Here is a 23,299-nt window from a genome sequence, read left to right on the forward strand (position 1 = left end):
AGTGTGGGCTGGAGTGGTTCCCCCCCCATCCCGCACCACAGGCTGCTCCAACCCCATGGGGCCTGCTGCGATGGGGGCTGCTCCAGCTGGATGGAGCACTCCCCTGTCCACTGCAGCTCCAGCCTGGGCAGGCAGGAGTGTTGCAACCCAGCAGCAACTATCAGGGGGGCTGCTCCCGCCCACTGCCCCTTTAGTTGGTTAAATGGTTAAACTTTTTTCATCCCTAGTTCAGCATCATGGGCAATTACGTTGTGTGCTCAGAGCATGAAAGTCTGGAGAGCAGGTCAGAATGGGAAATGTACAGGGAGCTCATGGTTCATGTGAAGTAGCACAGAGAATATTTCTTCTCCTGGGATATTAGTTCAAGGGGGCTAAGTCACAAATGAACCAAGCCAGTCTCACCCAATTCCCCAGGGCCAGGCATCGCAGATCATCACACAGACCGGCAGAACTGTGTGGGGAGCCCAGGGCTGGAGTGGCTGGCAGTGGCAGAGCTGTGAGAGAGAGAAAAGAGGAGCATGGCTGGAAATGTAGGAAGTGAAGGAGTTACAGGATGAGGTGTGTTTCAGCCTTTAACAGAGCAGCGTAAGGAAGCTTGTGTAACACCATTCATTGCAGTGTGACCATCGTTAGCCAGGCTGCTCCCTTTCACAAGAACCTTAATTCCCCTGCCAGATGCTTCAGCCAAGAAGACTTGATGGGGGACTACATGCAGGATTCAGCACTTACCTCTTTTCCTTTGCATTTGCTGCATCCGTTTGTATGTACTAGGCCTATGTCTCTATATGGTGCCCAGCTCTATACTAGATTCTCATGGAAGGAACTTCCTGCTACGCTGCAGAGACGTGTGTGATTTTATGCTTCATACTCTAGGCTGCACAATCTGGAAAGCAACGTGGAACTGAACTTTCCCAGGGAGTGCAGGCCAGATCCTCACCAGGTGCTCTGCTGCCATTACTTGAGCTTTGCAAGTTGCTATGCAAATTCCAGCCAAGGATGTAGCCTTGGGTTTTCATCTGATGCTACTTTTATTTTAGAGAAAGGAAATGAGCAAGAAAGAACAAAAGTCAGGTCTCTGGGGGAGGGCCCAGAGTGAGGGAATGTAACAAGCTGTAGCACTTCTGAGCAATCGCTCACACTGGCAGAGTTGCATGGGAAGGTGCAGTGCACAGAAAACGAGTTTGGGAGCCACATCTCTCTCAATTTTGGATCCAAGGTTTTGATTCAGCCCGTTAGGATGATGGGAGCCAGTTGTGAAATTCAGATGTGGGTTTCAAATAGGGATGTCGCCGCGTAGACGACTGCACAATTAACTGACAAGCTTGGGCTTTTAAGCAGGCTCCCCGCGAGCACCGGATCCTGTAGAGCTGCTACCCCCCTCCCCGACCCTGCACTGCTCTCTATCAGAGGCATCAGTGCGGGAGGGGTGGGGGGGCAGGAGGGAACCGATACAGCAGCTCTCCGTGGGTGTCAGCTCCGTGGAGCCACCCCTCACCCTCCCTTGCAGTCCTCCCACAGAGGGGAGGAGGGATAGCTCAGTGGTTTGAGCATTGGCCTGCTAAACCCAGGGTTGTGAGTTCAGTCCTTGTGGCGGCCATTTAGGGATTTGGGGCAAAAATTCATCAGGGATGGTACTTGGTCCTGCTGTGAAGGCAGGGGACTGGACTTGATGACCTTTCAAGGTCCCTTCCAGGCTCTAGGAGATAGGCAATCTCCATTATAAAATATATAAAAATAAAAGCAAGGGGCAGGGGATGCTGCTCCATGGATGCAAGTGAAACCTCTCTCTGCAGGGAGCTGGGGCCCCCATGGACAGGGGCTGCTGTCGCCTGATGCTGCTGCCACTAATACAGAGGCGGCAGCAGCGCGGGATGGCAGGGGGCTCCCCTCATGTAGGGCCAGGAGCGCACCAGCCCTTGGCTCTGCCCCTGGGGACTATGGAATAGTTGCATCACCGCTAACGTTTGATGTGCTGACATGACTGCTCACGTACATGCAGTCGAAGGGCCCTCGTGTCAAACCCCCCAAAGTTCTGGCTTGTGTGGACGTGGGCTTGTCTTTATCTCCTCGGGGAGCACTGTAGGAAAGAGAGCAGAGATCAGAGATCAGAGGAAGCAAGCGGAGATCAGTGTCTGCTGAGAGGCGGCATCCACGGGACATTAGAGATCATGCTCCCGCTGCTCTCAGTTGGTATCTCTGCTGTTGTGCTGCTTCCACTTGGTAAGCCTTTGTTTTCCCCTCCCCCTGAAAAATAGAAAGCAAGAGAGATTGAGCTCTTGATCTTCAAAGCCGGCTGGCAGCAGGAAAGAATCATGTAGACTCATCCATTGACATGCTGCTCGGAAGAGCCCGTGGGCGGGTGATGAATACCTGGTAATTGGACTGATCGTGGGCTTGCTGATAACAGTTCCGTGTCAATGCCGCACATTCTGCAAACACCTTCACAGACATTTGCCTTCTGGGGGGCGCACGCGTGTGGGCCGGCAGCCTGATGCATGTTTTCAGATGAGGTATAAATAGGGGCTGTTGGGGCTTTTTAAAATCCTGAATCATGCTCAGGACAAAGAGTTGGGCTTCCAGGATCTATGAAGGGAGAGGGGCTGGGTCCCAAGCAAAGAGCAATGCCAGTCATCTCTGGTCTCTCACTCTCCCCGCTGGAAAGCATCAGAAGACGCTGATCCGCTTCAAGATCTGGCCGGTCCCCACTGGAGTCCTGAGCAAGCCGTGATGTTGCAACAGTAATGAGTACAGTGGGTGGGGAGAGTTTGGCTGATGCTCTGAGTCCCTCCTGAAGTTCTGGGCATTGAGGTTGGGAGGTTTGAGCTGGGCTCAGTGGCTATTTATTCACATTCCTGGCGCAGGGGTGATTTTGACCACATGTTGCAATGTGGCCCGTTTTATAGCATGGTACATTTATGCTCCAGTCCCAAACCACAGTGTGCTTGGGGGAGGTGTGATTTGTTCTAATTAGGGATATTACATTTCGATTAATCATCGAATCGAATAGTCAATGACATTTCCATCAACTACTCGATTAGTTGGGGTGGGGTGGGGTGGGGTGGAGGGTGCTCACTATCCTGGATGTCCCTCTGTCTTTTAAATGTAGTAAGAGCTCCACAGGTCTCTTGCTACATTTAAAAGGCAGAGGCAAAGCAGTCCGACCGGTGTGAATGGGGGCTGATTCAGTTGCCGCTCATGTCATTTCATGCTGCGCTTCTGCCTCCCCTACTACCAACCACCCCCTCCCCTGCGGAGATGGTGCTGGGGGGAACTGGCTTTTAAGCCGGCTGCCCGCAGAACTGACTCCTGCTCCCCCCCCCCTTGCTGCTTCTGATACAGAGGCAGCAAAGAGAGGAAGCAACTAGTCGCTTACCTCTCTAGTTATAATGTGGATGTGTTTTGTCTCCAGACACCCCAGCATGGACCTGAGAGACACTTTGCAGTAAAAGGTTCTGTAGATACTTCACCTGTATCTATAGATACTTCACCTCCCTCCATGCTCAGCGTGGCATTCTGCATTGCTGTGGATGGGCTCATGCGTGACCTGAGCATATTCTATATCTGAGACCCAGGCATGACATTAGCAGCTGCTGAATGGTCTTGCCCCTCCAATGTTCCAGCTCCCCTAGCTCTGGCATGCTGAGCATAGTGTGGCGATACGGGCCTAGCACTGAACTGGTACTCAACAGACCCGGGTCCAGTTCCCAGCTCCGCTGCTGGCCAGCCGGGTGCCTCTGTGACTGAGCTTCCCCCTTTGTAAAATGGAAATAACGATACTGACCTCCTTTGTAAAGAGCTAGCAGGACAGCAGGTGAAAAATCTCTGTGCAGTAGCTCGTGTTACTAATGATGCCCGAGACGGAGAGCCCGGCACAAAGTGCTGGCATTGGTAACCTGTCCAAGCTCCTTCCCTCGTCATTCCAGTCTGGCGTGTGGGGGGCTGTGCTGCGAAAAGCACCGCTCTCACTCTCAGATCATCTCCCCAGTGTGGCAGTTGGAGACATCCTCAAGAAGACTGAGCCAGAGGAGGAGAGGAGTAAATTAATTACTTAGGGCAGTTCCCCACTGTGTTTTATAACCATTGTGCAATTCCTGGAAACCGGTACATGGCAGCACCTGGCAAATAGGGATGGGAGCTAGACAGATGTAAGACGGGGTGGGCAGGCAGTGACTTCAGAGAGGCATTTTTGCTCATTACGTATCCTTCCTTGTTCCTCATATTAATCGCCTCCGTCGGTAACTCCAGATCGCTCTCCGGGCCCGATGCAAGCCCCTGTTACACTGAGAGGGATGGGGAGTGGCACCTGGAATGGACGTTGTCACACAAGTTTGTGATTCAGCTTATCAGAGCAGCAGCAGGTCCTTTTATCAGTCTCCCCAGCTCCTCTCCAGCCCACTTTCCTCTCTGTGCAGCATGGATGCTTCTCTAATGGTGGAGATGGTGGTGAACATGAAACGCACCGCGAGAGGCCCATGAATATTTCAAAGGCCAGACCCAGGAGACTCCATTAAATCCCATTCAGCCTCTGTGAGGGGAGCTGGAGGGTGGATAATGAGAAACTCCAGTGGCATAGGGAAGATTTCAGGAATACAACCAGCAGCCCAGACACGAGTCTCTAGGTGATGTTATTGGCAGAAGCCACAAGGCCCTGCCTGCCCCACCTCAACACTTCCCCTTATTCCGTTCCCATTTAACCAACTCCCCTTGGCAGCCTCTTCTCAGCACCCTCCCTAGTGACAGCACCCCACAACAAATCCAGTGGTCTTCCCAGCAATGCCCCCCAGCCTCCTCTAGGGTTCCCATCCATCTGGTTTTTCCCGGACATGTCCTCCTTCTTGGTCCTTAAATCTCCGTCTGGCTGGGTATTTTAAATATCTAAAAATGTCCGGGATTTTGCCCTGCTCATTCTTTTTCAAACAAATGCAGATGTGTTTATATAGAGCAGGGGCAGCCAACCTCACCCTGAGAAGGAGCCGGAATTGCCCAATGCACGTTGCCAAAGAGCAACAGTTACACATCACCAGCCCCTATCATCTCCCCACCACTCCCAGCACATCCCGCCCACGGGCAGCCGCACCCGTCAATGCCGCCTTCTCCTTTTCCTCCTGCCCACTGGGGTCAGCTCTCTCTCTGTGGGGGACACTGGAGGGGGGAGCATGGGGGTGACAGGCTCAGTGGAGCCGGTAGGAAGTGACAGGATCTTAGGGGGAAAGGGTGGAGTGGGCCAGCCCCTAGGGCAGAGCTGGGGGTTGAACAGTGAGCACCCTCTGGCCCAGTGGAAAGCTGGCACCTGTAGCTCCAGCCCTGGTTTTGGTACCTACCTAAGGAGCCGCATATCAACTTCTGAAGAGCCGCGTGTGGCTCTGGAGCCACAGGTTGGTCACCTCTGAATTATAGAACCTCACAGCTGCCCACCTGCCCAGCGCTGCCCTGAGCCACGTTCTAGGGGCTGCAGCTGGAAGATCCCAGTTCCTTCACATACCCAGGGGTGCTCATTTGCATACCCACAATGCATTGCACACGGTGACCTGAATCCCTGGCCCGCAAGCTGGGTTTGCTCCCAACCTCCAGTTCCGATGCTAAAACTCAGGCTTCCAGCGCGCCCGTGCAACAGGCTGCAGAAGGGGGAGAGGGGTGCTGGCCGGTGTGTGTCTTCTTTTTTGAAAGTTCATATCTGGTAACCCTGCCTCCACCTCCTCCCCAAAACCCCCACCCGCCCAGCATCCTTTCCCACAGCCTCTGCTCAACCTTCTCCCCACAGCCCCATCTTCTTCCCCAGCACTATGTAGCTACTGCCCCTCTGCAGTAGAGATGCCAATGTGTAGACGAGTACATGATTCACCATAAGCCTGGGCTTATCAGTTAAACCTGTCAGCTACACACATCCCCCCACTTGCCACCTCTGATATAGAGGCAGCAACGGGGGAGGTGGCAGCCAGTGCCCTCTCCCACGGCTCGGGAAGCAACACGAGCTGAAGGACTTGCTGGGAGGAGCCAACTTAAAAGCTGGTTCCCCCCAGCACTGGCTTGGCAGTGCCGTCTCCTCCCCTACCCCAGTACTGCTGTGCTGCCTCTAATAGAGGCAGCAGCGTGGAATGGAAGGGCAGGGGAGGCTGCCACAGAGCAGCCTCTGTCCACGGGGAGCTCAGACCTCCTGCAGTCAGGGTTTGTTGCTGCCCCACATTGATACAGCGTCAGCAGTTCAGAGTGGCAGGGGGCTCCCTGGGAGTGGGGCCAGGGCATGCTGGCTGCCAGCCTCACCCCCAGGGATTATAGACTAGTCGTGTAACGGTAAAATTGAATGCAGGACTATTCAGATACACGCTATCTAACATCCCTTCTCTGCAGTCCTGCCATCATGCCTTGTTCCACTCCCTAAGGCACTCTCTTAAACCTCCCTACACCATTGCCCTTCCCAGCTGCCCCCTGACCCTACCACAACCGCTCAGACGCGTCCTTCAGCATCAAACCACCACAGAAGCCGTGGCTTTCCATGTGGCCAGCAGGCAGTGCCTGACAGACCCATGTGTTTCAGCAGACACAGCGCTTCTCTCTAATGGACCCAGAGGAGCACAGCTTTCAAAGGCTTCGGCGTGGCAGTGACAAGCTGGAAAGCCTTATTAATGGTCTCTCTATCAGCAAGGGCTGCAGAAGCAGACGCTGTGAAACCATTCAGCACTGCTGCTGTCTAGTGATTGTTTGGAAAAACTATGCTCCCCTCTGTAAACATCTCCGGCCCACATAGCATTGGGGCACTGCTGGCATAAGACATACCAGCCTCCTTCCTACCACTGTGTCTAGTCTCCAGTTTCTCTCTCTACCCATCCTCAGACGTGAAATTCAGCAAAAAGCTCTCCCGTGCCTTAGGATTGCTACAGGGAACTGATAGGTGTCTGAGTTCATTCAGACCTGATCTTAACTGTCTGGCCCTAGGCTTTTTGGGATACAGGTTATCCTCTGTGATTCATGAGCTCATCACATTGTTCTAAGCGGATTAATAGACCCATTGCACGGGAAAGTCTTTTTATGATGACAAGAAATATTGTAGCATTTCCAAAGGTGGTTATAAATTGTGCATAGTTTTGATTCTTGTACTGTCCCTAATTGGTGAGCTCCAGCGCATCTCATTGTTATTCCAGTTCTTAGTTCTTCACACAACTCTACTGATGCCCCTCCCTCTTCTCCGGCAGCCCCTTTGCTATTCCAGCCTTGGGCTCCCCACACAGCTGTGCCAGTGCCCCTCACTCCTGCCCTGTAGCCCCCACCTCTCTGGTATTCCAGTCCTGGGCTCCCCACACAGCTCTGCCAGTGCCCCTCACTCCTGCTCTGCAGCCCCCCTGCTATTCCCACCCTGGGCTCCCCACACAGCCCTGCCAGTGCCCCTCACTCCTGCTCTGCAGCCCCCCTCCTATTCCAGCCCTGGGCTCCCCACACAGCCCTGCCAGTGCCCCTCACTCCTGCCCTGCAGCCATAGGCACCAACTCCATGAGTGGTCCAGCCCTGGATCATCCATAGATATAAAAATTGGTGCTGAGCACCCACTGGCAGCCAAACTCCCCCTCTGCCCTTTGCATCTCTTGCTCACTGGTGGCCCTGCTTACAATTAGTTCCCCACCCTCCCAGGTGGCTGGTGTCTTCGGAGTGCCACAAACAGCTGGTGCACGGCATTCAGGAAGCTCAAGGAGAGTGGTGGAAGAGCAGGGTTGGGGCATGCTTGGGAGAGGAGGCAGGGCAGGAGTTTGGGGGAAGGGGAGGAATGGGGGCCGAATGGAGCAGGGCTTGGGGAAGGAGTGGAATGGGGGTGGGACGGGGTCTTGGAAGGGGTGGAGTGGGAACAGGGCATGGGGCAAAGTGGGGCAGCACTGCCCCACTCAAGGGGAAATCGGATCCTATGGGTGCAACCCTCCTGCTATTCCAATCCTGGGCTCTCAAATACACCCCATTCAATTCACGGTGTGTCTCTTGCAGAGACTGTCAGTAGACACAGTTCTTACCTTCTAGCAGTGGCTAGCGAACCAGCACTCTAGGCCCACTTTGCATTTACGTGTCTTTTTCCCCACTCAGAGGTTTGTGCAGAGACCAGTGAAACAAAAAGCAGAGCCTGCCCACTATCTCTGGGACCAGCCCCACCCCCTTGTCTTTGCGTCCCTTCTGCCCCTGCCCAGCATGGCCTGGCTTCCACTGGTAATTCCTGAGTGTTTCTTGCTGGCAGGGACTAGTAAACTGACCTCTTCTGACATGGGCTAGAAGGGAGCCTGAGTCTGTGGGGGAAAAAGTCGGTGTATTAATCGAGTGCATCCCTATGAAGTGTACAGAACAAGTGTTTTAATATGTGGGGGGGAAAGCAAGGTGGCAGAGCCATGGGCTCCCAAGACCAGTGCATGCTTCGAGTTGTGTTTTGTGCCCTGTGCTCTTGCCAGAAAACACCTGGTGTGAGCAGCAGCAGCAGCTGGTACTGAGCTGGGTTGTGGCACCACATGGGCGCTATTAGTAATGGGTAGAATGCATTCCCTTCTGCTGGCATCCCACCAGAAACCAGGGCGCATGCCTCGTCTTTTGTGACCAAGTACTGTAGGCAGCGTGGCGCCACCTCATCATGCACATGCATTGATATAAAAATGGCTCGGGGGGTAGGTGCCACATGCCGAAGCTCTCACCACACATGGCAGTGCCTCCACTATTTCTGCCCTTGGAGTTTCTGATCCCATCAGTGTTCTGATTCAATCTATCACTTTGACTGGTTCTGCCCTTAGAAATCTTTGTGTGAACATTGCACCTTGATCCACCTGTCTGAAAAGTTAAGGCTTTTATTGGCACGTCCGTGATGGTAACAGCTAGAAGTCCTGGTGATGTGTTGGGCCATAGAGATCCTCTTGAGACTAGCCCGTTATGGGCTGGTCATGCCATTGTGCCTATCTACCTACCCTCTGTGGTATCCCACTACCCTGCCCTGCTGAGCTGGAACCTCTGGTCTCCTTCAGGGAAGGCACAAATATGTAGATACCTCCCCCTGCAGAGCAGCACGGACATTGAGTTCCACTCTGCTCTGGGAAGGCTCAACGAAAGGGACTTGACATAGGATCTAGGTGCACAAACCCAGTGGGATCGAAACCCCACCTAAATCCATCTTACTTTACATATAGTTTATACTGAGTGAGCTCATACATGTTTGCCCATGTTATCAAAGAAAGAGAGAGAGACAGCTGATGTTTCCCCCTCCCCCGGTAACAATTATTTACACTGAGTTTAATAATAGACGGTGATTTTATTAAAAGTAGGATTTGAGAGGTTGCAAGTGATGACAAAAGTAAGTTTCTAAGCTAAAATAAAACTGGCCAGCTCAGCTTAATACTCTAAACTTGTTACATGCAATTCCTTACCCTAACAGTAGTTTTGATCATCTTTTTTCTTACAAGTTTGGTGGCCTTCTAGCTTGGGCTCAGTTCTTCCTCCTGTTGAGTCTCAGACGTTTCCAGCTGTCATTTTGGTGATAAGTAGGGGGTTTCTTCCAACTTCCAGCTCCCCTATTGTTTGGTTCCCGGCATAAAAATAGATTTTGCCCAAGGCAATAATACTTTGTGTTCAGCAGATAATTGTTTTGAGCACCTGGCCATTACATTTTTTAAGTACAGGCAGTCCCCGGGTTACATGGATCCAACTTACATCAGATCCCTTCTTACAAACGGGGTGAGGCAACCCCGCACTAGCTGCTTCCCCCCAGCAGACCAGGGAGACTCGAAGCTAGCGCCCTCCCCCCCCCCAGCAGACCAGGGAGACGCGGAGCGGCTTTTCTCAGCAGACCCCTCAGCTTGAGAATAAAGGACTGAGGGAAGTGAGGTGTGGGAGAATAAAACTGAGCTCTGGAGAAATGTTTGGCTAGAGTTTCCCCTACAATATGTACCAGTTCCGACTTACATACAAATTCAACTTAAGAACAAACCTACAGTCCCTATCTTGTACGTAACCCGGGGACTGCCTGTACTACTAATGGCTTTCACTAGAAGACCTAGATTAAGAACAGGTTTATACTGCCTAGTTGTAATTTCACATACAAAAATGATACATGCGCACAAAAAGAATGTATGCATTCAGCAAATTACACACTTTTCAATGACCTCACATGCCACATTTTGCATACAACATATTCAAGTTATGCATATTCATATTCAATCACATATTTCCATACAAATATGGTGGTGATGCATCACAGTCCCAGCCAGAACTGGGGCTTCCTTGCACTAAGTGCTGTTAAGACACCAAGTAAGAGACAGATCCTGCCCAACCAGCTTAAAGGCTAGCAGAAAAGAAGCCTCGTTTTCCCCATTTTGCAGCCAAGTGACTGTCTTAATGTCATATAGAGGAATCTTGGGAGCACCAAGATTGTCCCCTGCCTAACCCTCAAGAGCATGGGTTCCCAAACTGGGGGGTGTGCCCACCTGGGGGGGCATGAAGAAATTCCAGGGAAGTGTGAGGCAACCCAGCCACACACACGCACCCGTCAATCTCATCCCAAGTTTTGCTGCTATATTTGGGGGGGGTGTGAGGTTTCTAAAAAATCAAAAAGGGGGGGGGCGTGATGCTGAAAAGTTTGGGAACCACTGCTCAAGAGCATCCAGACACTTGTGAGGATCTCATGATTTGCTCTCATCTTTGTGGGTGATTTAAGCTCACTAGTTTGTACAAAAGTAAATTTAAAAAGGGAGGGAAAATGGTTTGATAAAGGGTTTCCATGTCTAATTAAGTAAAATGTAATCAGTAACACAAGCGAGTAGGTTCCTTTGCATATGTGATTTTTGATCTTCGCAGTATTCCTTTTACTTATGGTTGTTAAAGGTATTTCTATTCATCTTTAAAAGACAGTGGCCTCTGCCAAGCTTGATGTCATAATGATGTAATTCATTTTGCTGGCATAAAATAGAGCAAAGTGGAGCAGATGAGTAGCCAGTGAAGAACTATAACAAGTGCCAAGTCAATGACTGCAAGTTTAGCATTGAAGCTCTAAACAATGTCACTGGGTACGATGAGTTTTGCAGCTGACATCAGTAAGGCGACAGGTGCGGCAAATTCATTGTCAAAGCTTAAGACAGTGGTCCCCAACCTTTAGGGGCGCCCGGGGGTGGGGCCACTCACGCGCCGGGCGCCTGGAGGCGGGGCCGCACGTCTGGGGGCACGCCATGGGATGGGGATGCCCTTGCACCCAGCACCGGCATGTGCCCCAGGGCCGGGGCTGGGGCCGCCCGGGCACCTTGTGCCGTGAGCCTGGGGCTGGCCCCGCCACGCGCCTGAGGCCGGCACTGGCGCCACTCGAGCGTCGCGCGCCCTAGCGCCCGCATATACTGTACCCCGAGGCTGGGGCCGCCCGAGCGCCGCGCACCCGGTGCCGGTGCGTGTTGCGCGCCTGGGGCCGGCGCCTCCCGTGCGCACCACGCCGCGGGCGGGGCTGGCCCAGGTTGTCGGCGGGCGTGCACAAATGCCCCGGCGGGCACCATGGCATCCACGGGCACCGCGTTGGGGACCACTGGCTTAAGACTAGTGCTTTTTTTGTGATGGTATGCACTTTTTTTTGTTTTTAAGCAAAAAAAGCACTTCTTAAGACCAAACTCTTGTACAGGAGGAGAGCTGAAGAGGCTAGGAGGGGTGATAAGCATGCAGATACGATTTTAGGCTATGATCTTATTTAATGGGGTCTATACTGCAGCGCTATTTTGGGATACTGGAAGTATCCCAAAATAGCTATTCTTCATCTTTTGAGCGCGCCTGTTATTTCAAAATATGACAGGCTCACTCTTTCGACATCATTCTGCAAGGTTTCGGAATAGCGATTTATTTTGAAGTAAGTTCTGTGTAGAGAGTGGCAAAATTTGAAATAAGCTCATATCAAAATAACATTGAAATAAAATATGCAATTTGCATAGCTCAAATTATGAATCTTATTTCGACCTACAGTGCAGTGTAGACACATACCCTAGGTATCTTGTCTAAACCACTTTGCATTTTCAGTATCAAATACTGGCAGCAAACTGTTTGCAAACAAACTAGAGCCTATGAATTATTTGCAGAAGTTGTTTGGGCAGAACGAATACATTCAAGAATATACTGATATATTCATCTGGTCATAATTTTAAGCCAGGTAATTTGGCCAAGTTCTACTAGAGATAGTGTTCTCCAGTTACTGCCCCTCGCCTTTGTCCCACAGTGCTAGGCCCTGATATCAATGGCTGCATTTTGGAGATGGATCTACACATTAGGAAGTCAGCCAGGGACAGAAAGGAAATATGAACTTTCCAGATGTTTCTTTTGCCTTATTCTCATTAATGCAGTGTAAATTGGTTGTTCACTTTACATTTTCCTTAATATGTGTGTGTGGGGTGGGTGGTTGGGTGATTGGCTGGGTGGGTTTGTGTAATGCTAATCAGTGGGAAGGCTGGCGATTCAGTAGACCCAAGCAAATAGCTGTTGAGTTTTGTCATTTTTAAAGAACTCCCTAGACATGAATTTCTTTAAGATTATGCAAGCACAGATTTCCTTGACTCAGCTAAGTTCCAGAGCCTGCGTGGCCATGCATATATGCATAACTCCCCCTGCCATTAGCATGTACCAGGGCTGGTACAGTCTCTCACAATCCATGTGTAGAGTGCCTAGCACAGTGAGGTCTTGAGCTTGGTTGGGTCCTCTAGGCACTCTTGCAGTACAGATACAAAATAAATATCATATAGAATCGCCTTCTAACACCTCCTAAATACATACTAGGATGCCTGAGATTGCATCCATTTTTAGAGATATCTGTATCCGCACAGGAGCTTGTGTAGAGATAATATAACCAGAAGAGAGCAGTCTGATTTATTTCCACAGCAGAAGACCTTGACTCCCTCCAGGCTGAGAGGAACATAACTCCATTTTATGTACCCCCAGGAAAGTATCATAAAGGAAGGGGATAGCTCCTCAAAGGATAACCTTGGGCTCTGGGAGCAAATAATTGCATACAGTATCTACCAGCGAGAGACTCTGTTTGGACCATTTTTTTCAAATATAGATCTGTATGGTTTTCACTTCTCTGGAACAATCTCTGTTAAGTTCTGACACTTTCAACCTTAGGACAGCATGCAGGAAATGTGTGTACGATGGAGATGGCTGAGGAAGGACAAATTCCTAATCTCCAGCACAATTGATAGGAGACTCTTCCCAAGGCTTCAGTAGGAGGTTTGGAAATAGGGCATTCTAATATTCAGCTTCTTCCCTATAGCAATGAGATATACATCAGTCCTATACCCTATATGGGCTGTACACTTCTCTTTGGCTATGTCTAGACTGCAGGCTTCTTTCGAAAGAGGCTCTTTCGAAAGCATCTTTCGAAAGAGCCTCTTTCAAAAGATCGCGTCTAGACTGCAGGCGGATCTTTCGAAAGAGAAATCCGCTTTTTCGAAAGAGAGCACCCAGCGAGTCTGGATGCTCTCTTTCGAAGACGGCCTCTTTACATTGAAGAACGCCTTCCTTCGAAAGAGGAACTTTCGAAGGAAGGCGTTCTTCCTCGTGAAAGCCATCGAAAGAAAAGCCGCGTTCTTTCGAAATAATTTCGAAAGAACGTGGCTTGAGTGGACGCAGGGGAAGTTTTTTCGGGAAAAGGCTACTTTTCCCGAAAAAACCCCTGAGTCTGGACACGGCCTTTCTGGCCCTGATTCACCGCTGCATTACTGTGAATGTACCTGTTCAAAATAGGGACTTGGTGCATAACCCTTGTGCTTGTCCTCCATTTTTTTCTTTAGGAATAGGGATGAGTGTAAAAAAATTAAGATATTGGCAAGAGAGTTACCTTAGTACAGCCTTCTGCAGCAAGAAAGGTGAGCCTCAGGCTGGGATTTTTAAAAGTGGCTAGTGAGTTTTGCATGGCCAACTAGAGATGCCTCGAACATACCTGATTTTTAGCAGCTACCTTCTCCAAATTAGGCCCCTTTTGGATGTTTCTAAATCAAATTTCCTCAAATCACTAACCTCTCCTGCAAATCTTGGCCTTAGCCCTTTCTCTGTGCATTGCTCTATGGAGAATTTTCATTAATAAAATATCTAATAATGGAGGATTTCCCATATAAGCAGAGTAATTGAAAAATGAACGAGGAGTGAGGGTGGTGACATTTGTCACTAGCTTCTCATAGACTTCAGGGCTAGAAGGGATCATCACGATCATCTACTCTGACCCCCTGCACATTACAGGCCACAGAATCTCACCCACCCATTCCTGTAACAGGCCCCTAACCACTGGCTGACTTGTTGAACACCTCAGATTGTGATGTAAAGGCTTCAAGTTACTGAAAATCCATCATTTACACTTCCAAGTGACCCATATTGCATGCTACAGAGGAAGGTGGAAAAAAAACCCAGGGTCTCTGCCAATCTGAACAGATTCCTTCCTGACACCAATTATGATGATCAGTTAGACCCTGAGCATGTGGACAAGTCCCACGAGCCAGACACGTAGGAAAGAATTCTTTGTAGTTACTCAGTCCTTCCCATATATTGTCCTATCACCGGCTGTTGGAGATACTAGCTGGTGGCAGTCACAGATCAGCTGCATGCCATTTTAGGCAGTCTCCTCATCCCACCCCCTCCACAAAATTGACCAGACTCACTGTTGTAGAAGGGTATTTTTGGCCCCTCGGCCACTGCTCTCCTTGGGAGGCTGTTCCAGAACTTCACGGCTCTGTTAGTGAAAAACCTTTGTCTAATTTCAAGCCTAAACTTGATGGGTAGTTTAGATGCATTTGTTCTTGTGTCCACATTGGTGCTTACCTTTAAATAGCCCCAGAGGGAATGAACAGAACAGATAATCATCACGGGATCCCTTCCTTGTCACCCATTCCCACCAGAAGAGGTGAGCCATTGTTCTGAAATGGTTGCTTCTGTCACTGCATGAGACAGTTGCTGCTAAGTGCATTGTGCTTAGCAGAGTTTCCACAGCCAGGTGCAACCTTTCTTTTGGGCATTCCAGCAGTGAGGCTGGTTATTCCATCTCTTGTCCAGGGCAGTATGGCACAATAGCAGCATAGGGCACCATGGTTCGTGTTTCTAGTGTTGCCTAGAAGCCCCACAGCAAGAGCTGGCAGGGTAGCAGGTGGTGATAATCAGGCAGTGAAAGCACACCCCTCTGAGGCATTATTACTGTATTGAGAGAGCGTTTACAGAAAGGGCGGTAAGGAGATTTTTTAGTCATGCATTTAAATTGCTCACTCTTACAGCGAACAGCGAGAACAGCAGATACTGACAGGCACGCTGCTTGGGGCGATGTGCCTGTCAGATCTCATCAAGAAAGGCTGGCCCTAGGAAGCACTCGGCTGGTGATCTCCAAGGAAAACCCAGGGCCTGGCAGGAAGTGGCACTAGTGACTCAGGAGATGGTGCCTCGCCCGTCTGTGTCTGTGCCAACTCAAGCCCCTAACCAGCTGCTAGATGAGACCATAAACCTAGACCCTGGTTAAGTGCTGGGGCTAAAAATGTACAACCCTTTATTTGAAACCAGGGGGCCTTTCCCTTGCTTAGTAATAGTATCAGATGGCTGCTATTTTACCAGCTCTAGCCCTGGCCACATGGTCACAAACAGCCTGTATCTGTGTCCAGCCTAGTCCCCCAAACAGCTAAAACGTCAAAGTATAGTTAATACTTGAACAACAGCCCTAGCTGAGGCAGAGATGTGTGAGCCCTGCTGCTGCTCTCCCTGCTGCCCAGCAAGGAATTAGACCGTGAAGCAGCTAGAGCTACAGTCCCCTCCCTCCTCTACAATGTGGCAGAGGAGCTGCTGCCCCCGGAAGAGAGGGTAGCCAGTGAATGTTGGGGGCTCACCCCAGAGCTGCAACTCTAGGAACGAGGTGTGAAGAGACTCTCCTTGTCATGACATGGGGCCTGCTGAGGGCGCATGTTGTTCTTTCCGAATCAAATAGATTGTATTCTTAATGCACTCACCATTGAGGGCCACAGATCAGAGTCTCAAGGCCACAGGTGGCCACTCCGAAGCTATCTCGGAGTCATCACCATGACGTGTTGAGCGCCTGGCATGCTCAAACCCTATGGGCCCTATAGTAGGTTCAGTTTTTTGTGTGTGTTTTATACAGGAGTCAGTACATTAAATATGATGCCAAGGCCAAAATCCAAGCTAATGACAGCCAGCTGCCCTGAAATACCCTCAGTAGTTTGTGATGGCATCTTCTCTCTCCTGCTGTGTAGTGTTGGCTGGAACAGAGGAGGCTCCACCCAACAAGTTGCCCACAGCAAGGGTATCTCTACATGCTCTGTTCGGACAAAAGGCGCTACAGAAATGCAAGACAGCGGGATCATGATCATTATTCTCATTTATTATTATCATTGTCGTTCAGTTTGAAAAAGGAGCCTGGAGCCACGCTTGACGCTAATTGGCACATGATGCTTTATTTTTTAAAACAAACACGGGGTTAATTTTCCGTTGTTTGTTTGGTTTTTTTTGTTCTCTTTAGTTCATTCCATCACATTGAAAAAGGAAGAAAAGAAAAATGGTTGGTTTGTTTTTTTTTCATTTTTAACTCACTCGGTAAGTCTGGACTCCTCAGGTGAACGGAACATTGCACACACACTTGGAACAGAGGGGGGAGAGAGAGAGAGCGCTCGCGGCGGGCAGACAAACACACGCACGCGCCAGATCAAAGAACTCTGATACAGTGCAAGAATTTTCCCAAAATGATTGGATCATCATCATTACCAAACAACTCGCCATAACAACACCAAGAAACAAAGAAATGTTTAAGCCACACTGTTCGACTGGGATTTTTCCTGCTTTTTTTTTTTTTTGCTTTTTTTTTTCTTTAAATGTTTGCCACACAGAGAGTAAAAGGGTTTAAATGGGATGGGGGAGGGACGGACAGGCCCACAGGGGCGAGCAGGAGGAGGGAATAAAGATTGGGGTGCGCACAGGAAGAAAGATATAGGAAAAGGGGAGGGAAAGAGGGGCAGAGGGGAGTCATTTCTTAATGTTCAGGCATTTTCTTGGTCCGCCTTGTTCTCATCATCTTTCACCTCTTCCTGCTGGGCACTTTCAGTAGGTTTGGTTTCTTCTACAGCATCTAGTGAGGAAAGAGAGAGGTGAGGATTAGTTGCCTGTGCTACCGAGTATTTTTCACACATTTGTTGCCAGGGCCCTGAATGATTCCATGTCCTTTTTCCTAAGTTGGCCAAAAGTTGCTAGTTGTTAGCTGGCACCTGAGTGTCCTTTGTGAAATTAATTTGTATTATGCAGAGCCTAGCAGACAGGTGTAACCTTTACACAAACCAACACCATCATGATAAGCACTAATTAAGCTTTCGAATTAGGGAGCCAGAACCGAAAGGCTAAAAGAGTGAATCAAGCATACATAAATACAAATGTAGCGAAGGAACACGCCCATTAGATCGCCTAGTTTATCCTAAATCTCTACCCTGCCCCTGGGGCCAGTTATAGGTGGTTTACCTCTATACATTTGCTAATGTTTTCCCCGGTCTGCTATTAAATAGACAGAAGAATGAACCTTCCACTTTTAAGCATTTGGAAGCTTGCATTATCCATAGGAAAAAGTTCTATAGACTTCGATAGGGATAAAGCCAAGGGTCTCTCTACATACATGACAGAGTTCTGCAGAAATTATTCCAGACCCCTGTAGTACAGACTTCTTTAGCAGGGAGATAACTGTCTATGAAATAGGGATGTTAAATATTGGTTAATTGAATAGTTGGGTAACCTCATGAATTTTTATCGGTTAGTCGACGATTCCATAATCCCCAACGGTGGGGCCAGCAGCCACTGTAGCAGAGACAGCAGCAGCACGGGGTGCCAGGTGGGAGCTGGTCCGCAGCAGCACGGGGTGGCAGCAGCCCCTGTCTAGGGGGGTCTGAGCTCCCAGACCCAGCACAAGCCAGAATTGAGCTGGGCTGCCTGCCCGCCTGGCTCCAAAGTCACTTTAAGAGCCGCAGCAGGAGTAGGTACTAGACCCGGCGTAAGCTGGGACTGAACTGGGCTGCTGACCAGCCTGCTAAAAAATTTACTGACAAGGGAGTGGGGGAGGGAAATGCATGTAGCCTATAGCATTAACCTATAAGCTTTTGCTTATCAATTAATCAGTTAATCGATTACATGATTACATCCCTACTATGAAATGCTATAAGAAGTTATCGAAGGATTAGCATTCTCTAATCCATCCGCTAGGACTTCTTATGAAGCTGAGCTGTGCCAATTCTATAGCTGGAGGCCCTTGTACGCCAAGGCCATCTGACAATTTTCACCAGCCCTCAGGTCACATGAAATGTTACAATGAAATGCACTTCAAACCGTGACGTTCTAGACACCTAGTAGACAAGCAACTAGGAAAGAGAGGAGGCTTATAGGGAGACAAAGTAGATGGAGTTGGCATGAGCCCTCTTTTAGGTCAGCCAGCCCATTCTCCTGAGGGACAGGGCCCTTACTGAGCTGTTGCTAAAGCATTCCCGGTACACAGGCATGTAGGCTGAGTCCAGCCCATGGTGTAAAGGGGCACTTGTCCCATGTTACCTGTCAGTTCTTTCTCTGGCCCAGAACTCCCTGTCATGTATTAGTGGGGTGCCTGATAGTATGTGGACAGTCAACTACTGGGACTTGGACTGAGCCCACTATCTCAGTTTTGCTAAGGCGGACGTGCATTTGCTACCAACCTTGGCAAGGAGCCGAGACCCCTTAATGTAGCTTTTTAAAATACCTCCCCTAGCCCTACGTCCCTAACAGTAGCTTTTAAATTGTGTGACACCCCCCACCACCACTGCCTCTCGTGCCAATTAAGTGCTTTGATTGCACTTGGGTTGCTTGGACCCCCCAACCCATGTGTCACAAGTTCCTACTGTTATAGTTGCCATAAAAAAAATCTAGCAGTGCAGCACCTTGGCCCACTAACCCTACCTGAGTCCCTGGGGCCACAGACTTCCAGCCAGCAGAAGCACATACAAGTTGGCTTTCTCCTGCTACTAAACAACAAAATCTAAGAGCTTTGCAAGGCGTCCCTTACATTAATTAGTACAACTACAGCCATCAACAGGGAGTGAAATAGGCTGTTGATTTAAATGGATCACATGCAGGGTTGGGAGCCCAAACAGGTCAAGTGATCTTAATGGGTTTTACTAAACCTGAGGCTATAACAGCTTTAATTTCACTGTTTTCTTCCCCCCTGCACTCCTCTCTAATGCCAGCTAGCAGAGCATTTTAAAATGGAGAAATGGCAGCACCACGCAGAGCCATGATATGCCATGGTCACACGGTTGGAAAGGGAAGTAGCACCTACGAGTTCTAACACTGAGCGGTGAGTTGTCACCAGAAGGGTCTTAATCTGTTTGTGACAGAGACTCTGCAAGGGCTCATCTGAGTTTCCTGTATCAAAGCCATCTGTAGATTTTCTTACAGGCATCCACAGGTTGAGTGGGGGAAGTAGAAGTACATGCAAAAACACAGTGAGCTAGGGGTGGGTGAGTCAGGTCCAACAACATAACAACCACGCCTGGAATTTTGTCCTGTGTTGGAACGATATATAATGAAAACTTGTAGCGTGCTGTGACAACTTTGACTTCGTTAACTTAATCAACTTTGTTTTACAGAGGTGAGGAAACTGAGGCAAATAATGGTTCACATGGCTCATCTGCGCTACACAATGTCAGAGCCTGGCTTAGAATTTGTGTCAGTTTCCATGCTTTTGTCTGCTATGGATATGAAAGGTCAGCTGGTAGGATTCACCCTTAATGGGTGATGTTTACTGGTTCTGGTGAGCCATGGGCAGGGGGCCTGCCACAGACAGGGGCTGATGTCATCCAGACAGTGAGAGGAGAGGATTCCTGGGTATGTCAGAACATGGAGCAGGAGGTACCAGGAGATGGAAGCGAAACAAGAAGGGTAGTGTCATGAAGATGAAAGGGGCTTGAAATGGAAGGGTGATGATTGGTTTGGTTCTGATCCACGCTGCACAACTCTGCCGAGTCACCTCAGTCCTTGTGCCCCATAGCTTTGGGATTTTATTAGGATGTGTAATAATATGCTTCACTATTTGACTCCATCCAAGCCTGTTGTGATTCCACTCTGCCAGGTTTTGTTTTGTTGTTTTATTCGTCCCAAATTTGTGGTGATTCTGGAATGATGACAAATCTCAGACTAGCGATTAGGCTCAATCTCATTTTAATCCCAGATTTTAAAGGAGAAAACCAGGTTGAGAAATCCACTGGGCCACCTGAGAGCCTTCATGTGATACTTTAAATTAACGTGGTGCATTTGCACCGGCATTAAACTATAGAGTTGTTTGGGAGATTGAATGTGAAGTTTATTTCTCTGCCTACTTGGAGTCAACTGGGGGCCTGATTCTTAGAGGCGCTGAGAACCTACATCCCTATGAACTTAGTTGGCAGTCGTAAATGCTCCTCACTTCTGTGCACCAGGCCTGCCTGGTAGGATCCCAGGGAATATAAAGCATGGAGCTGAATTAGGAAGCCCTGCTGCAATTAACTTGGAAAAAAATCTCTGCTTGTCAGTGCTCCATTTATTTCCTAGAAAGGTTGAGCTCTGTGTCTGAGAACCCCACTGGCAAGTGAACCTTGAACATATGCAGCTATGCTTGCTATAAAGCTGAGCTAGGCAGGCAGGCAGCCATTTCATTGGATGGTGGCATTTCCAGCTGCTTTCGCCTACGCCACGTCCTAATGGCTGAGATTGCAGGCCTCGCTCCAAGCCCCTCCACTGCCCTACATTAGTGAAATTAGGTTGAGTGGATTTCTGGCTGCCTCTTGGGACCTGCCCAGCTCCATTTAACTTGCCAAGATTAATTAAATTGGAGCGGACCTCAGCACATGACCATAGTAGTTGTAACCTCTCCACTGATAATGTTTTGTGGCTGGTGGCTTTGGTTTTGTTTTCCTTTTCCTTTTTGTTTTCTTACAGCTCTTTAAATTGTCACAGACAGTGCCAAGAGAAAAGGAATTACACAAAAAGGCTGTGAGTTCCACAGAGCTGACTCAGGGATTTTGCCTTTGTTTTCAGAATTACTGCTCACCTTCCTCATTCTGAAATGAGTGTCTCATTCCTTATAGAACTTTTCTACAGTGAGCCTGCATTCAGCATGACCTCTGTTCTGAACCCAGCCTCCAGTCTACTTTCCCCCCCTTCCCTGGAGTCCTGTAGTAGGTGCCGCTTGAACAAACCTGAGACTCAAGCCTCTGCTTGAATGTTACTCTTCCCTGCTCTAAGGTGTTGGGCAAGGTTGTACTGAACTGCTATCGACAGCCACGTGCCTCCCCAGAAGTAGCTCTAATTGTAGAACTTTGGAAGCTCTAGATTAGAGATGGGTCCAAATCAAAGACTGTGTCTAGACTACATGGCTCCATCGATGGAGCCATGTAGATTAGACAGCTAGGCAAAGGCAAATGAAGCCGCGATTTAAACGATCGCGGCTTCATTTAAATTTACATGGCTGCCGCGCAGAGCCCACAAACAGCTGATTAGCTGTTTGTCCCCTCAGCGCGCTAGTCTGGACGCTCCCCTGCCGACATCAAAGCCCTTTGTTGGCAGCCCCGTTACTCCTCGTGGGATGAGGTTTACCGGGGCTGCCGACAAAGGGCTTTGATGCCGGCAGGGGAGCATCCAGACTAGCGCGCTGAGCAGACAAACAGCTGATCATTTAAATCGCGGCTTCATTTGCCTTTGCCAAAAAAACAAATCTACATGGCTCCGTCGATGGAGCCATGTAGTTTAGATGTACCCAAAGTGCAGGATCTCAGCCACTCAACGCTGCGGTGATGTTTGGATCCATACTTGAACGTCTCAACTATGGATCCATCTACCAAATCCATTAATCCAGCCAGCCCTGCAAAAGCTGATAGCAGGCAGAGTATGATAAGCCTTGAGTCTGTTAAAATGGTACCCGTTTCAGGCACAGAGCCACCATAGAGCCCATTCTCCTGCCACATCCCTGTCAAAAAGGCCTCCTTGCCCCAGTCCTGCTCCACTGAGATGCCCCATACATCACATAGGGGGTTTAGAGCCCCAAACTGCCCATCTTTTTGAAGGCCCAGTCTACGTCACCCAGTGACCCATGCAGGCCTGTTTAATATTGGGAAGAGGGGACGCAGAGCCTATCATGGGTCTCTCCTCCATGGAGAGCATCTCCTGTTATTCTTCACGATCTTCTGATCATTATGTCTCACTTCAGTCAGATCAGTAGCTGGAGAGGCTACTCAGTGAATAGGGAACAGTAATCAGCTTTTTGGGGGGAAGTGTCAGTCCACTGTAACAGGCCTCCTTTCTTATACAAAGAAGTATAATTCTTGATGCTGTATGAAAAGTACCTGTTACTCACACTATTCCTTTCTTGTACCTTCACACACACAACTGACTGGAAATCTGTGTGGGGCTGGTAGTTCTCCACAGAGCCCTTTGCAGTTCTGTCTTGGCTCAGGTACCCCTCTGTAGTAAGGATGTGCAGGACTAGTCAACTATCCGATAAGCAAATGCTTATCGGATAGTCGAGTCAACTAGTCGATTTCCCCCCCCCCCCCATGCTTCCTCTATCAGACAGAGGCAGCAAAGCGGGGGGGGGAGGAGAGTGGGTACTTCAAAGCGGCAGCGCCACATGGAGCCCGTACCTGGGCTCCGTGCAGCATTGCCGCCTTTGAAATGCCACCTTGTTTCAAAGCAGAACCACAAGGAGCTGACCCCGGGCTCCATGCGGCACTGCCCCTTTAAGGGGCAGCAACGCATGGAGCTTGGGGTCAGCTCCGTGTGGCATTGCTGCTTTGAAACACCCAGCAGCATTCAAAAGGACAGCGCTGCATAGCTGATCCCCGGCTCCGCTGTGTGGTGCTGCCCCTTTGAAATACTGCCTTGGTGTTTCAAAGCGGCAGCGCTGCACAGCTGAGCTCAGCACTGAGCTATGCAGCACAGCTGAGCTATGCAGCACTGTCCTTTTGCCATGCCGCTGCGGTATTTCAAAGGGGCAGCACCACATGGAGTCTGGGGTCAGCTCTGTGCAACGCTGCTTTGAAATGCTGAGGTGGTGTTTCCAAGCAGCAGTGCTGCACAGAGCCCGGGATCAGCTGGGGACTCCCCTGCTGACCCCAGGCTCCATGTGGAATTTCAAAGCAGTAGCACAGCATGGAGCCCTGAGTCCTCCGCTGACCCCAGGTTCCATGCGGGCGCTTTTGCTTTTAAATGCCACACGGAGCCCGGGGTCAGCTCTGTACACTTTGCACTGGGGACTCTTGTACATTTCAAAGGGGGAATGCGGAAGTGCCTATCGACTAGTCTAGTA

At 49.6% G+C, this 23,299-nt stretch overlaps 2 protein-coding genes across 5 annotated transcripts in view; one reads left to right on the plus strand and one right to left on the minus strand.

The window, feature by feature from the left end:
• Window positions 1-23,299, plus strand: part of LSAMP (limbic system associated membrane protein) — a 1,540,275-nt gene that overhangs the window by 1,492,283 nt on the left and 24,693 nt on the right. The window lies entirely within an intron of this gene.
• GAP43 (growth associated protein 43) overlaps window positions 16,319-23,299 on the minus strand; it is an 87,345-nt gene continuing 80,364 nt past the window's right edge. For both annotated transcript variants that reach the window (XM_075906409.1, XM_006112240.4), the window contains exon 3: window positions 16,319-17,080. In XM_075906409.1, coding sequence (XP_075762524.1) covers window positions 16,992-17,080 — 89 coding nt within the window. In that variant the 3' untranslated portion in view covers window positions 16,319-16,991. The remainder of the gene's footprint in view (window positions 17,081-23,299) is intronic.

Source organism: Pelodiscus sinensis, chromosome 1 (genome assembly GCF_049634645.1).
Source record: "Pelodiscus sinensis isolate JC-2024 chromosome 1, ASM4963464v1, whole genome shotgun sequence".
NCBI lineage: Eukaryota > Metazoa > Chordata > Testudines > Trionychidae > Pelodiscus > Pelodiscus sinensis.